Raw genomic sequence first — 17,383 nt, 5'->3', positions numbered from 1 at the left:
TTCCACTGCACATCAGCTTGTAAATGAAACTGTGAACTCAGTGTGGACATCAGCAGAGGCTACAATTAAATCTCACGTCAGGTCTCAGCTCGTGTATGCAAGTTTGAGTCAGCGTCGTAAATTTGGCTGAGTTGGAAAACTGTTGTTAGACCGCATTCGGACTGATATCTAAGTATTTGCAGCCACACAATATTCACTAAAAATGTAAAGCCGCCATATGGATGGATTTAGAATTGAATCATTATTAAAAAGAAATAAATAAACCCTGCAACAGTGTAAATATTCAAATAATAGTAGTCAAGGCAATTAAATTTTACCGTTGTTCAGCTCGGACACACGTCCGTATCTCCTCCACCACCTGTTATGCACAAAATGGAAGCAGAAAAGGTACGCATGACCCTCCTCTGTCTGGGTCGGTTATTAGCTTCTATATGAATATTATAACAGTATCAGTATTATATAATAATATTGGCTAACATATTTAAGTGTAGGCTATAGTTTGGTACATATCATGGATGTATAAAGTCAATATTCCAACCTCAGCTGGAGTTCAGTTGTCCTCAGTAGAGTTTTTCTTTTCATACTTTGTTTCTCTATCTTCCTTTGATGCCACTTTTTGGGCTGCCAGATAGAACCAGTTGGGTGAATTGGACCTGGGACGTCAGTGTTACCATTTCTCAATGTTGTGAACTCTAGGGACCAGACCTCGAAACCGCAAATATATTGGTGCAGGATATCAACCCTTGATCATTCCTATGCTGTGACTGGTGAGAAAAGAGCGAACCCCATCATTAGATGATTTCTGTGCTTGGATCTGCGCTTATTTGAACATTAGATCAATAAGTGATGGCTATAGTGTTTATATATTGGAAATTCTTTGTGTTTATTTTTTGTAGGTTACTGTACATGTCCGCTTTTATGAGGACACATAGTTGTTTTGATACATCCTCCTAAATGAGGTGATCTTAGCTAGTTTTCAGCTATTAGCACCTAGTTTAATGGGCTTGAATTAATAGTTTGGCATAGTGGGAATTAGGCTCATTTCCTTTGTTGACAAAAATTAGATGACAATACTGATACCCAGTGTTTGGGCTACTACTTTGATAGCAGAGCTTTGCAAGCTACCAATTACTTCACACTGAAAGAAGATTCACTGAAGCAAAGCTAGGCTTAATAGAAATCTATTTTGGTCAACTAAAGCTACTCAGAAAAAGAAGTTCAAACTGCTTTGTAAAAAATGATCCATGTACATGTGATACGAAATTATACCAACATATTATACAAAAAAGTCTCATTACAGCAAAAAGAAATGCCGTTTAATTGACTTTATTGCATAAAGTGGCCCCTTGTTCACGGATCATACATAAACCAAAAACAACAAAATGCCCCACTATTCATGGAAAATATAAAGAATGCCTTTATTTTTGTAGACACTCACTGCAATTCCATTGACACACTAAACCCGTATAGGAGGCTTATCCCAGTTTTGAGTATATTCGGGATATGGTGTTTACATGAGCACAGAAAACCTCCAGCTAGCATATTGGGGTTTGGTGAGGTCTGCAGGTGGGTTTTGAGATGGGATTTGGCGGATGTTATGCTGTCAGACTGTCGTATGTGTGGGGGTAGAGAGTTCCAGAGCCTGGGGACAGAGCAGTGAGGTTGAGGAGGGCTTTGAAGGTAAGCAGAAGGTTTTTGTAATCAGTCTGGTACTGAACAGGGAGCCAGTGTAGTTGGATGAGAATGGCTTATGACTAATTTTGGTTAAAAGGGGTTCAATTGCAGTAGAGAAGCAATGGTAAAATTAAAATAAAAAATAATTCCTTTCCTTTTATGGCCTGAAATTGTTCGTTGTTAGTGACAAAAAAAATGGCAAAAATGTAGTTAAACTACTAGTTTAATTACTTGTAGTTCACTACTCCCCAACATTGTTGATACCAATATGAAGGTACAGCCAGAAGTTAGCTCAGCATAGCATATTAACATTCTGAAACTTGTCTGGCTCTGTCTGAAGCTATCAAAATCCACCTACCAGCAATTCTTAAACTCTGGACAAGCTAGCAGTTTGCACCTGTTTCCAGTCTTTATGCAAAGCAAAGCTAACCAGCTGCCAGTGATAGCTGCATATTTACTGTGTACAGTAGACAAGTACTGTCTATCATCAGTCTGTGTGAGTGAATTTCCCAAAATAACCGGAACCCTTTTCTCAAGAATCACATATCTTGTGTCTATTTTAAAGCATTGCTCATTAAGGCTTCAGACTACAACATAAAGGACCAAGTAATGTAGTTAAATCACTGTCTGTGCACAGCATAAAAGCTGGTGAACTTTCCTTTAAGGACAGACATGCCTGAGAACAAATTAAGAGCACTGTCAGAGGAGTAGAGTGTGGATATCCTCACAGGTATAGTTATAAAGACTGTGTGTGTATGCATGTGTGGGTGGCTGCCTTGTCTCTTCGCAGCAGTTCTGATCGCTTGAATGAAATATTTTCTGTTGTCAGCCGAGTCCTTGTGTGTGGGGGACGACTCATTTTGTTTTGTTCTCATAGTCAGCACTGTTGTTTGGTAAACAGCCAGCGCTCAATATGAAACAGCTCGTACAGTCCACACACTCATCCCCCTCTTTGACATTTTGCTTGTTGATTGTGCCACAAAATGCTTTCAGTCTGTTAAGTAGGGCTTGGTATGGAAACTCCGTAGTACTGTGTAGTATCAGTAGTGTTGTTTACTTAATGTTGGGGCTGGGCAATACATCAATATGACATCAACATCCTGATTTTAGGCTAGATATTGTCTTAGATGTTGGATATCGCAATATGGTAAGTGTTGTCTTTTCCTGCGGCATTACAGTAAAATGATGTAATTTTGTGAAATGATCAGGCTGCTCTAGCTGTTTATTGTTTGCCTTTACCCACTTAGTCATTGTATCCACATTCCTGATAATTATTTATCAAAAATCTCATTGTGTAAATTGTGTGCAATTCTGATATCAAGGCGTTTGGTCAAAAATGTTGTGATATTTGATTTTCTCCATATCATGCAGCCCTACTTAATATGTATTCAGATGTTAACTGTTTAAAAAAATTACAATTTTGATGATTTTTGACAATTTAATTTGAATTAAATCCCTATAAGTTTGCTTGTGTTTCAGCACAACAGTTTAAAAGTTTGCCTTCCCACAAAGTAAGGTGATTCTGGTCTTGGTACCAAAACGTCATCTGCATGGGTATTTAAAAATTTCAAAAAATGCCAGTACCAGTGTTAAGTGTAAAATGTTGATGGATATTAGAAAGTAATCTGATAACATAAAAGATTAAAAGTGTTTTAAAACAAGATATAACATGATAATCAGTGAGCTTTAGAGGTGTTGCTAGCTTGAATTGTTACAATTAGACAGAGCCAGGCTAGCTGCTTCCCTGTGTTTCCAGTCTTTATGCTAAGCTAAGCTAACTGTCTTCTTACTGTAGCTCCATTTTTACCGTCCAGACATGGAGGTGGTGTCAATCTTCTTATCTAAGTCTTGGAGAGAAAGGCAGGGAGCGTGCCATGAAAATTTTGATTAAGTTGCATCATGGGAATTGCAGGATCCAGCATCGTTAGAGCTTGACACATACCATGGACTAGAAGTAAGCATGTCTCGGTTCCTGCTGTACCAATTTGGACCCTTCATTTTTATGCCTTCTTGACAGCAAAGCCATGGTCGGAGGCATTATGTTTTCGTGATGTCTGTCCCATTCTCATGAGCACGATATCTCAGGACTGCCTTAAGGGAATTTCATTATTTTTTGGCACAAATGTCCACTTGGACTCAATGATAAAGTGATTAGAATTTAGTGGTCAAAGGTTGTGACCTCACATTACAAATTTGTGATGAACTGTTTATTTTTAACAAAAATAAACTCTAACTAAAATAATGACGTAGCTCGCGTCGCAATAGATTTAAAGGGAAAGGATTGCCTCAGGTATCGGTTGCATTTTCCGCTACCCGATCCATCTATTTTGATGATATTGGGCCGATATTCGTTCCAGATTTTGGATCAGTGCATCCCTAGTCATATCTCCGGAACAGAAGGGAAGACATTTGGTCGGATACTGAATTGGTGACACTGATGTTGAAACTATGTTGACTGTATAGATCTTCTGTGCTGCCTGGTTGAGGATGTGTGAGAAGAATCCTTGTTTTTGGATACGTAGCTGTGATTGTTTGTGGAGGCATACAACCACAAGGTGGTAACGCTAGTTTAAAGGGCAGTAGTTAATCTCTGGACTACCCCTTTAAGAACATAACAGACAATGGAGCTTCTAGTGTGGCCTTTGTTCCCCTTGTACAGTAGTTGAAAGTGAGAATGCCCTCATTTGACTTTTTTATAATGAGATGAAGCTGTTGGAAAATTAGTGGACTCCAAATTTAAACGAGAATGATTAATTTAGTAAAAACCTTTTCCTCCTTCTGGGTGCTGCCTTTGATTAGGCTAATTATGCCTGTCTCTTACCTCACATAGCTAAAAAAACAAGTATCTATCAGAGTGGTAAGGTCTGAGGTCAGTCAGATGATGACAGCTTCCTGCTGTGTGCTCATTATGACAGAGTGACACAGAGGTGAAGCATGGACGGAAGTGTAGGAGAGCGAGAGAGTGCGATGCTGTAGATGGAGAGAGAGAGAGAGATAGCAGAGGAGAAATCCCATGCTCACTCACTCCCACACCTTTTTTCTCTTGCTGTATTCTGGCTCTGGTACCTCACGCTGCTGCAGTGAGACTCCAGCAAGCAGCGAGTGACGCTAAGATTTCCTCACTGTCTCTCTCCTCAGAGAAAGATCTTTTCTCTCTGGCGTCTTTTTCAACTTATCTCGTCTTGTGTTTGGGGACAGCAGTCATGTCCTGAGGGAAACAACCTCTTACCTGTCTGTCAGAAGGCTTTTTCTTTGAGTCTTGAAGGAGGAAGCCTGTTGATTTGATTTAGTGTGGACTTGGGATTCTGAAGATTTTTTTCAGCAACGATCGAGCTGATCATCACTTTTTAATCTCTGCTCATGCTGGATGTTTGACTTACTGTCCTTCTTTCACTGGAAATCAAAGATTATCGGTTCTGGACTCAATGGATCGAGGTGGATCTGTGATATAGATCCTTCCTCTTTCCTACTCCTTTATTTTCTGAGGCAACTCTTGCGGACAACAAACTAACATCACCCCCTTTTTATTTCCTCCCCTCACATGCCACCATGTTCGCCAGAATCTTCATTCCCAAGAAGCACCGGCAGCGCTTCGACGAGTCCGTGAACCAGAACGTGATCAACCGGCTCTGCCGCAGCAAGAGCATCAGCGAGCCACAGGGCAGGATCCGGCGCAGTCGGAGCGAGGATCATTCAGACCGCCACCATGGGTCCAAACGGGCCAGCTCAGTGCCCAGAGATGGAGAACCCGGAGGGAGGGGTGAGGGGGAAAGAGACAGGGGCTTGAGGAAGTCCGTCTCTGGGATGCCCGCACATCCCCCGATCGGACCCAATCAGAGGTGAGTACACATGTAATATGATGATAACTGAGTGGAGTTGTTTGCTGTTGGAAACCTGGCCACTGACACATTCATCTCAACACATAATACAGCAGCAAACAATTTACTTTGCTTGTTTACGAAACAGAGGAAAATGTGTCTCTTTTTCCATCCTTTCTGTTTTCTTCCGTTCTCAAGCTCACTTTTCCTCTGAGTCTTGTCACAAAGCTGAACTTAAAAAACCTCGAATCGTGTCAATAACATGTTTTCACACCCTACAATATGAGTTAGAAAGTGCTCAGGCACAGTTTTCACTTCGCCTCCAGCTCCTTGAACCTGAAACTACCATCTGCTTGTTTGTTTTTCCTCGTCTGTTGGACAAGTTAATTCTGCACTGCAGAGGTGTCACAATACTCGATTTTTAAACTTTGATACAATGCCTTGAAAAATATCAATATTTCAATCAATTCAAAATCTTTATTGAAAGTTAAATTTAACAAGGTTATATCATGACAATGACTTTCCTTTCCTTTCCTTGGTTAGTAGCAGAGAACAAGGTGTAGTTATACTGTGAAAAATTAGCACTGAAAGCATTCAAAATATTCAGAATCTGCACTGATAAATCAATGTTTTCGACAATGCCACCGCGCATTGTAGAGCCCCTGACCATTCAACCTGTGCCGTTCGTCCTCCGCCCACTAACACGCTGATTACACCACTGTCCAATTAATAACGCCACAGTGGACTTTAGTGCAGGATTATAGGGGTGGCAGGCAGTGCGCTCCCACACTCCCACACAAACTAACTGACCAAACCCCCAAGATCTGTCTCCAGCCACATGGGAGCGAAAAAACACGGCCGAATATGTCCAAGTGTAATCATATTGGCAGGTCACGCGACAATAGGAGGCAAGCTGTGAGTGTTATAATGGAAGAGATTACGTCATGTGGTGTAAGTGGCACAGTCACAATAAGTAGTTGTGCTGCGTGCTTGTGCCTTCCCCGAACTGAACTGAATAATACCTCTCGAGAGTGTTGTGTAACACTATTGTCTTTCCACACTAACAAACTAGATAGACGGACGGATGGGTGAAACATGCTTCACAACTCATTTTCAAAAATAGAGAGATTTTTTTTTTAATGCATCCGCCCCCAGATGTGTTTAAAGTGGTGTTTTAGTTGGTGATGGTGTGATTGCAGGAGGGCTCATTGGTTCAGATACTCAAAATCAATCGCTGTAGATTGGCAATTTAGTCATTTTGGGCCAATATTGGAGCTGCTGCACAATGAGCCAGTGGTTGATGATTCGGTGGTTCCATTAAGTAGTGACAGACTGACTCATTTGGGTTGTTATGTAATATTTTTTGGGCTAGATCACTTCATGTAAATCCATGTAAAAGTGTAAAGTAGTGCCGACTGATGGGAATCAGAAGTTGAGGCCTTTAGCGGCCTGATAGCCTCTCAGTTTGCCAAGTGTGCTCAAGGCTGATGCTGTGCCTCTTATTGTGGCTGCGCAGCCCAACACCCCCAGCGCACACACATGGACACACTCGGCACCCAATGTGCCCATCTGCATTTAGCTCGGCTTACATAACAGCCAGTAACCACAGCGATCAAACACCAGATCTTTATGTTTTCTCTGTCTCTCCCCCTCCTCGTCCTTCTTTTCTTTTTTTTCTTTTTTTTGGTCTTTCCCCGTTTACATATCGAGGCAGTGTTGCCTTGAGTCGTTTCTATGGCAACGCACTGGTGGATAGACACCAGAAGTGTCTCATCTTTGATTTAACGTTAGGTTCCACTGTGCACTCCTCTACTGGGGTGAATCAGAGAAAAGCACCACCATCAGCAAAATGTCAAAGCTTTTTTCTTATGTTGAGTTTGACCTGAATTGTTTTTGTTTGGGCCGGAAGCTGGAGAATAAAACACACAGAGAGACGTGTGGAGTGATATGGAGTTGAAGCTGCTCTAGTTGGGATTGTTATGTAAAAAAAAAAAAAAAAAAAAAAGCCATTTTATCAGCGTAAATCACAGTGTTGGATCGCAGTAAAGTCAAGCGTCATGGCCACACTTGTTCTGACTCCCACCTGCAGGAAGTGACAAATCAAAACAAAGGCGATGTACAAACAGCCTTGTTGACAGCAGTGAGTGAAGGCTCCATCATCTAGAGACAGCTGGGCTCCTCGTCCATTCACAGAAAGACTGTTAAGCATCAGCATTGTCGAATGATGTCAGAATCGATGCTGAAAGCCATTGTAATTAATGAATAATCATTTAGTCAGTCAAATGCTGAATAGTCTCAGAATCCCGCTTTTCAAATGTGAGACTTTGCCACCTTTCTTTGTCTTCTGTGTTTGTTGATATTTTATCAACCAAATGATTCAAACAGATTCACCCATTAAATATTAATAAGATATTAACACAAAATACAAAAGAAATCTGCAAAGCTTTTGGCATTAATGACGAAAAACAAAGACAAACAAACAAAGTCTGATTAACCAATTAGTTGTCAGCTGCTTTACATTAATCGTCAGCTAATTTGATAATCGATGAATCTATTTGAGAATTTTTTTAAGGAAAAAAGTCCAAATTCTCTGATTCCATCTTATAAATGTGAATATTTTCTGTCTTTTTTTTTTTTTTTTTTTTTACTCCTCTAAGACTGTAAACTGAACATCATTGGGTTTAGGACTATTGTTTTGACAAATTAAGGAATTTGAACATGTTTCTGGGAGATTTTGATTGCTATTTGTTGGCATTTAATCAACTTAATGATTAAAATGGTTGCCCCGCAAAAAAGTACTATGATTTTAACATACGAAAACAAAAGAAGTCTGCAAAGCTTTTGGCATTAATGACAAAAAAACAAAATTTATGATTAGAGCTGCAATGGTTAATCAATTAATCAGTTATTTGTCAACTGTTACGTTAATCAACAACTAATATGATAATTGATTAATTGGTTTGAAGATTTTTTAAGTAAAAAAAAAATCCACCTCATATTTATTTCTTTTCTTTTCTTTTCTTTTCTTTTTTTTTTACTCCTCTATGACTGTAAACTGAATATCTTTCAGTTGCGGTCTGTTGGTTGGACAAAGAAAGCGATTTGGAGAAGTTTTTTTTCGCCATTTGTTGACATTTTATCGACCAAATGACCAAAACAATTCCCCTGCAATAAGGTAATATGATTGTAACATACAAAAACAAAAGAAATCTGCAAAGCGTTTGACATTAATGAAGCAAAAAACTAACTTTATGATTAACACTGCAATGATTAATCGATTTATCAATTGGTTGTCAACTATTACATTAATTGCCAACTAATCTGATGATCAATCGAATTTGCATGATCTTTTAAGACAAAAAAAAGTTCAAAATTCTCTGATTCCACCTTTTAAATGTGAATATTTTCTGGTCTCTTGACTCCTCTATGACTGTAAACTGAATATTAATGGGCTGTGAACAAAACAAGACATTCAAGGACTTCACCTTGGGCTTTTTTTTTTTACCATTTTCTGACATTTTATAGACCAAACAACTAATCGATTAATCAAGGAAACAATGAAAATATGTGTAAGTTTCAGCTCTATTTATGATATTGCGTCTTAGCTAAAGTTGTATGAAAACAGTTTTTCATATGAACTTTTGATCTCAAATGTACTATGTCATGATGTAATCACTCAATACGTATTTTCATGATGCTGCTCTCTTTAAACCCGTTATGTATTTGCTCATCTCACTTCCTGCCTTTCGTCAGGATCGTTCGTGTATACCGGGGGAAGAAGAACTTCGGCTTCACGCTGCGAGGTCACGCCCCCGTCTGCATCGACTCCGTTATCCCAGGTACTGCTTCTATATAAAAACCCGTACAGTACAGTCCTGATAGATGCCTACTCGCTCTGTGTGTGTGCGTATGTATGTGTGTGTGTGTGTGTGTGTGTGTGTGTGTGTGTGTGTGTGGTGGTTTGACCCAAACGTTGTTCTGTGTTGGCTGGCGAGGGGGGGTGTGGATGCATTTTATGTGGGTGAGTCTGTTGTGGTGCCAGCCGCTGGGGGGCTGAAGGTGATCAGGAGGTGTGTGACTATGAGTGTACCAGGAAGTGGATTAGTATGAGTCACCCAATGAAATGTTAAGAGGAAAACACTTAGAACAGGCTGTTCTGTACAGTAACAGACACAGCAGTCAGTCAATGCTGCGCTGTTACATTCATGTTCATTCTTACAATCAGTACAAATCACACAAACTGTCACGATGCATTATGGCTCGTAAAAAAGATGAAGAATGGCAAGTACCAATTCAAACTCAGATTTAAATTCTGATAAAAGCTCCCTTGTGTTCAGACTGACTACCTTTTATGTCTTGAGCTTATCTAATTAAGACATTATCTAATGGATTAATTTTACAACCCTAAAGTGGAAATAGGCACCTTTTTTGCTTTAACTTATCATTATAAAATGAATATTGATTACATAATGTAATGGCAATAGAATAATGACACCACCAGGGTTTAAATTGGCTCCCGATGAGCTTCGCTGTCACTATGCAATTGACCTTTTTCACAGCAGACATTCTGATTTGTCACAAACATTAAGACTGGCTTACTTCCAATTAGTGTGCCAGTAAGCTATGTCAGTGAGCCAGCATGCACAGTATCAAGGCCTCCTATTAGTGGAATGCAGCTATCATTAATGTAAATAAATAGACCTGTGTTTTTCGTGCTCTTACATGTCAGATTGTGTACTGTGCGAAGGCTTTATTCTGTCTGCCACTGGGTACGATCTCCTGGGAAAATGACGGTTCACTTTGAGGCACAGAGGAAGTGCATCAGCCACCGCACAACCAAAACAGAAAGAGGACAGTGCCTTTGCTTACCATTGTATGTATGTATACCATTATATAGTGACATCAAAATCATTTCCTTAAAGGTATACTCTGCAGGATTGTCGGTTACTGTTTGCAGAAGCTTGCCAGTGTAGGTGAAAGTAAAAGCGAACCCCAGATTGGCTTTTGGCACTGTATCTCTTGGATCTGCTGCTCACAGTTTGGCACCCGGTTGCTGCCTTTCAATAAAGCCCAGACTTCACCTAACCTCTGTGTGGGTACACACCCATAAACGACCTGAACACAGAAAAGAAGAAGAAAAGAAGAAAATACAGACAGAGGGCAGAGTCACTGCAGAAAAAATACACCACTGCACACTTCTAGTGGGTCTTAAATGATGGTGTTAGTGAAGATTCTCAGCCATCCAGGTCATGGTAATCATAAGTGCTATATCTTCTTTAGTTAAGAAGCCTCTTGGATGAGCGGTGAAACGTCTTCAAGAGACTCAAGCAAGTCCATTTGCCTACGATATAGCACTTAAGGTCGTAAGTGATGATTGAGAGGGACTACTTGTTTTTTTTTTTTTGTTTTTTGTTTTTTTTAGGAAAGTCCTGCAAAACATACCTTTTAAAAAAATAGACATTTTGGGATCCCACTTATTTGCTTTCTTGATGAGAGTTAGATGAGAAGAACGACACTACACTGGTAGCTGTGCGGTGAATATAAATCCAAAGCCACCTCCACCAAAACACCCCCAAAACTCAGAAACTATCATGTTATATCTCTGTAAGCCATATTTTTACATTTTTAAGTGTAAGAACGACCATTTGTGGTTTTATTTTGTTACCTTTGGACAAAGCCAAGTGAGCTATTTCCCACATAGATTTGAGAGAGTGTTATCAGTTTTTTTTTTTAATCTAACTTTAATCACGAAAGCAAATGCATGTATGTCCCAAACTGTCAAACTATACCCTTAAAGTTATTGAATTGTTTGTATCGTCCAGTCTTACTACAGAATGTTTCTAGCATCTGGTGTCGATTTACAACATAACATAAAAATAACTACAAAGCCCTATGTATTGGTTTCCTATGCAGATTTTTTTATTGTCTATTTTTAATCAGTAGTGTCGCTGCACCAGCACTCTCCACTGCTGAATAAGTGTTTGGATAAAACACTGTCTGCTTTTTACCAGCAAGGATATTGGCTCAAAAATGAAACTCACCGTTAAATATTTGTGGGGTTAATTGCTGCTAAGAGCTTTCGGTAAAAGCATGTTAATTACTTCCATGTTTTCCAGCAGTAAAATGTTGTTTAATTAACTGTTACTGCTCCACCAAATAAAAGCAGGAGACAAGAGAGGCTGCGAAGCTACTGTTGAGGGAATTTGCCAGGTTCCACGGTGATGAGGGAGGTGTGTGTGTGTGTGTGTGTGTGTGTGTGTGTGTGTGTGTGTGATGATGATGACTGCACTGTTCCCGCCCACCATCATCTCCCACCATCATGTGCTGTAGCGGGCCAGCGCGGACTGACTCAGTGGGCCTTATGGAGGTTGATATGAAGATAGTGGGGGTGGTAGCATGTCTCTCGTCGTGATCTGAACGCAGATCCTTCACCGATGAACCAGGACAGCTTTGATTTCGAGTCTGTCTCGTGGCCCGTGAATGTGCGCACGCTACTTTCTCACATGAGGAGTTTGTCACATCCAAACTCTGGGTTAAGAAAGAACAATAGCATGACATTCGATGAAAGGAGAATTCAGCTGTGATTTGACAGATGAGGAGGCGATGGTGGATGGATACAGTGCAGTCGGGACAGACTCCACCGGGGATTGTTTTGACAGCACTGTTTCCTTACGTAATGATAATTTAGCATGGAGATCATCAGTTTGTTGATGGGCTTTGTTGGATGTCAGATTGACAGCTTCACATTAGTCACCATCTTCCCCAGCTCTGCCCGTCTGTTCAGTGCACCTTGTTAGCTGGTGAGGTTGTGCCAGGATCCCTTTTTTAGTCTCTGATTATCTGCCATTTTTGTCTCCCTCTCAGATAGTCCTGCTGAGGAGTGTGGACTGAAAACAGGTGATCGTATCCTCTTCCTCAATGGACTGGACATGAGGTTTGTCTTTGATGGATTTAAAATTATTATAATTATTTGTAGCAGCAGCAGTAGTTGTAGTAGTAGTATTTTGTCTTTGCCTTCTCTCCAAGTTCTTGAACTAAGGCGGTATATTTAGAGATGGCTTGTTTTTCTCCAGGAGAAACCATCTGCTGCTCATGTGAAAACCATCTTTCACTGTGCCAGACAGTCCATCACAGAGCACATGAGTACTTTTATTTGGGTTCGGTTATAGTCTCCCTTCAATCATTTCACTGTTTTTGGAGCTGAAGTTTGTTGCGTCCGCCTCCTGTCAGTCATCCTCAGGAGAAAATGAAAGTCTCAGCTATGAAATAAACCCTCAAAACTGTGCAGCTTTACTAAAAGTATCAAACTCCTCTGATGCTGGAAGTATTTGTGATCCAGAGGAAAGAGCCAGATTTTTTCCCTTCACCCACAACCCCCCTTTTTTCATTAGTTTTCCAAAGGAAAAACATACATGCAAACATTCTCTGTAAAATGCATCACACACTGAACAAGGACAAATAACCATAGGCTGTATAAAATGATGAATGTAGCAACCGTGATGTCACTTAGTGGTTTTGTGGACTTCCGTTTTGAATTGTCAAGTTTGGCATTTCAGTTGTAATCATGTTGTTTTTTTAAGCCACAAGTGACCAATTTTGGACAAGAGGGTGGATCTGACTCATAGAGTGCGGTGATACCTCACAGACAACCTGTCACTCAAAGTGGCCACCCCCCATGTTATTTATACCCTAAAATTTCAATTAATAGCCTGGGCTATTATTTGCTTAAATCACTGATATCAACGGGCCTATATTTGGGACGGGCTTCTACATGGGACAGGCCTTTAATTCCTTTCACACAAAACTGTTGCTCAGCAAAGATTGGGAAATACAATCAAATTGTTTATTTAAACCAGTATGAATATTACTTGATTAAAAATAAGGCTTCAGATAATATATCAATTATGAATCATTCATTTGATCTAGCTCCGACAGACAGTGCATCAGAGAGAGTGAATTACAGCACTCAAGGATTACAGCACCCAGCATACAGACACAACGCCACTTTATCCTGCTAAAACAATACTCGCAACTTGAATTAATTTTTATGAAAAACCCTTTTGATTCTTTAGATGTGAGAACCCTTATGGACTAAAGGAATATGAATAACTTATCGGGTAATCGAAGAATGGACACATAATTTGAGGTAGCTAACAACTCTGTTTTGTACATCCAAAGAACTTCTATTAAAGAAATTAACTGCTTGGCAACCAGACCAGGCCTCTATTTGAGACAGGCCTTTATTTGTCAAAATGTGTAGCCACACCAGTCTAGTAAAAGGGACTGGGCGTTTAATCTAAGTTTTACGTTAAATTTAATCTTTAACAATATGTAAATGTGTAAGTTGTACAGTAAAAATGTACACCCTTTACAGTTGTCATTAAGGTTGAAATTAGCGTGAGAGACCAAAACCTTTTTTATACCAGGCTGTAAACATGTTTATTACTACTGTAAAGTTGGGCATTTTAACTTGGGGGTCCATGGGGATTGGCTCACTTCTGGAGACAGCCTCTAGTGGCCATTCGAGGAACTGCAATTTTTGGGACTTTAGAGCTGGCTTCAGTTTTCAGCCCTGGAGGCTGCTGCTTGGATATAACAGAGGTAGAGCATTACATACAGTATATATTCTACATCAGTGGTTCCCAACTGGTGGGTCGTGGTCCAAAAATGGGTCACAGGTCCACTCTGAATGGACCTCAACTGACTTGCAAACAAGTTCAAGTTTGAAAAAAACACACTTCATTTTGACGTACAGTAAATTTTCAGCACAGAACTTTTATTTTGAAGTTCTGCTTCCTGATGTAGAGTGAGTGACTAATGGACAGCTACTTGACACAGACAGCAAACTAGCTTGAGGACGAGATGGTCAAATGCAAGTAAGACGCAAAATGTATTAAACTATGTGGACAATAAAGTTCTAGGGTGTAGCTACCTTGTGATTGACAAGTCACTACCACGGCATTGTCCTCTGGTTTTTGGCTGGATTCACCCCTCACCCCTCCAAAGCTCCATCCTCTTATCCACATATGGTCACTTCTGGCTCCAAAAAGCTAAGACAGCGATGACCAAAATGCCAAATGTGAGGCTTCAGAATGAAGTCCACAAACCACTGGGTGATGTCCAGGTGGCTAGATCCACTTCTTTAATACTGTCTATGAAATATAGATATGAGCATGGTATTGATCTTCTCATCTAAGTCTTGGCAAGAAAGCGAATAAATGTATTTCTCCAAAATGTCAAACTATGCTTTTAACCCTGAATGAATATTCTCCTTTAACCTTGGCATGTGTGCCTGCGGAGGTACAGTATGCATGTATGGCGCCGCTGCACGTGAACGCAGCCTTTATGTAAACTTCTTCAGTGGGAGTAGTCGTCGTTCTTGTGTGGACTTTACAACTTCTTGACCTTCTGCCTCTTGATTTTCAGAGAGTGAGTGTGGGAGTGCAGATACAGTAAGAAATCCAGCGTGGATGAAAATTGAACCGCAGCTATACAAGCTCAGTAAATAAAGTATATCAGGTGATACAGTATAAGCCAGTGTACCCGGCGCTGCGTGAAGAAACAGTTATTACTCATTCTGCCACCCTGATAGCCATGTGAGAGGAGAATTGCGGAGCCGTTCCCATGGCTGCCTGATGTACTGATTTGATTGGCGCTGTATAATTTCGCTGCTCTGCCTGATAACACACTGCTGCTGCTGCTGCTGCTGCAGTAGGAGGTGATCAGCAAAACAGTGGGAGTTGTTCTCCAGAGAGAGAAAGAAAATAAAGTACAAGATATGTTGGAGCGTTCAGTGTCGTGTTTACAAAGTGAGCATAAGGTGTATCTATGAAAACACGGAAAATTAGATATTTTAGTGCCTGGATTAGTGCATCTCAGGTTTATTCTCTATCTCAGCTCCATCATTTTATCTTTACATTACAACTGAGGTGTATTATGAACACCTTGTCAGTACAGCATCTCATGTAACAAACAGGATGTTCTCACTTTTTGTGCCAGACTGTGTTAAACAGTAAGTGTGAGAGGAGTCGTAGAGGAGTCACAGTGTTGGTGGGTAGATTTAGTGCCAAGAACGCAATGAACAATGCATTTCACAGTGTATCTATATATTAATTTTTTTTTGTTAGTGGCTTGATATGAATTTCTTTGGAAAATTTAGATGTTAATTTAGTCTCTTAGCGATTGGTGATGACAAGGGATTATGTATCTTTTAAAAGTATTTCACTGCTAGAGAGATGGTCTTTACATAAAACTTGTACAAAGTAGGAATTACAGTCTGGCTGAAATGGGCTCATGAAGGGGGTTGAATACATAAAGCATGTTCATAAAGCCTGTGTTTTCCACCACAGAGTTGGGTCTCATATCTGCGGCTATAAATGTAACAAGTGGCGGTGTGATTTCCATTTCCCTGTCTCAATCAGTCAAGAACGGCAGCCTAAATGATGTAGGGATAACGTTAGCTTGTAGCGTTTGCATTGCTCCTTGTTTCCGGCTAGTTTTACTGATTGAGACGCTGGGGCGATGACGGCGTAAATGAGTTGACATGTTTGAAGAAATCCCACTCTTGTATCCTACTGTTTTTTTAATCCACCACTTCCTCGCCATCACCCTCATAATTCAAAGCAGGAGGACCTTTTATTTCTGTTGCAACGAGCTAGCTTAGCATAGCGTGCCTCCCAGTGTGTCTCACTGGGGCAGAATGCTTTGGTTTGGGCTGCCTTGTCGAGCACAGTGGCACTGAGAACAGTAGGTTTAACACAATTGAAGCTCAACATTTTATTTTCAGAATGCCATAAGATAGTTCAGTGAATCGTTCCGTTTGTAATGCATATCGAATCAAAACCCTTGTACCGAATGAATTAACTCCTAATAGAAAGATGCGAATACTTTAAAAATTGGCGCCATATGTCAAAGAAAACAGAGGAAAAAGGCGGTGACATTTGCTTTTGCTCAAGAGGTAGAAAGATAGGAAGATAGGACAGCAAGCAGGAGAACTCTATTTCTGCTACACAAAGTTTAAAGGTTTACTTTAATATTTGCATTTTATTGAAGTGACTGAATAATTTTACTTCCATCAAAACCTAACTGGCTAGTATTCTGATATTGTTAACGGAAAGAAAACACTCTGGATTTACTGGTTACAACTGGTAGAACTTTGAGATTAAAGATACATCTTTGTTTTCACAGGGCAAAAAATCATAAGAACCACTGTCTTACATCAACGTTGCATGATTTTGGTTTGTTAGAACTTTTCATCATTTACACTTTTCCCGCTCACGTTCGCTCTGTTGTTCTCTTTGTAGAAACTGTTCCCATGAGAAGGTGGTGTCCATGCTGCAGGGCAGCGGGGCGATGCCCACTCTGGTGGTGGAGGAGGGTCCTTCTGAGTACTCCTCAGACCATACCGACCCAGAAGAATCTCCAAGCATGGCCACCACCACGTTACCGCGCTCCAGGTCAATACGCAATACCAACAAAAGTGACATTCTGATTTGACATTTCCAGCAGCTCACGGTCTGTTGGGACAAACAAACAAACATCAAACCCCTCCGTCAAGTCGTTTTTTTCCCCCACTTAAAATACAGAACAAAGGAGAAAGAATACTGATTGTGTGTTTGAATATATGAATGTAAAATAATGATAATCTCTCACAGGTCTCCAGCCCTCAGCTCTCTGCAGTGGGTGGCAGAGATTCTTCCGCCCAGCATCAAAGTCCACGGGCGGACCTTCAGCCAGCAGCTGGAGCACCTGCTGACCATCCAGGAGAGGTACACAGTCTGCAAGGCCCTGGAGACCTTCTTCCAGCACAGGTTAGTGGGACGGAGGAAGAGAAAGAGTGTATAAACATTAGCACAGAACACATGGAGGGATGTATGAGCAATGAGGAACAC

At 40.4% G+C, this 17,383-nt stretch overlaps 1 protein-coding gene across 3 annotated transcripts in view; it reads left to right on the top strand.

Annotated features, from left to right (window-relative positions):
* The window catches only part of grid2ipb (glutamate receptor, ionotropic, delta 2 (Grid2) interacting protein, b), a 53,052-nt gene that overhangs the window by 13,027 nt on the left and 22,642 nt on the right, over positions 1-17,383 (top strand). For all 3 annotated transcript variants that reach the window (XM_049562566.1, XM_049562565.1, XM_049562567.1), the window contains 5 exons: positions 5,235-5,513; positions 9,246-9,331; positions 12,357-12,426; positions 16,796-16,948; positions 17,147-17,302. In XM_049562566.1, the coding sequence (XP_049418523.1) occupies positions 5,235-5,513; positions 9,246-9,331; positions 12,357-12,426; positions 16,796-16,948; positions 17,147-17,302 (744 nt within the window). The remainder of the gene's footprint in view (positions 1-5,234; positions 5,514-9,245; positions 9,332-12,356; positions 12,427-16,795; positions 16,949-17,146; positions 17,303-17,383) is intronic.

This window comes from Epinephelus fuscoguttatus, linkage group LG20 (assembly GCF_011397635.1).
Source record: "Epinephelus fuscoguttatus linkage group LG20, E.fuscoguttatus.final_Chr_v1".
NCBI classification, from domain to species: Eukaryota; Metazoa; Chordata; class Actinopteri; order Perciformes; family Serranidae; genus Epinephelus; species Epinephelus fuscoguttatus.
The sequence above is the reverse complement of the archived record's forward strand: the minus strand, read 5'-3'. Positions and strand labels throughout refer to the sequence as shown.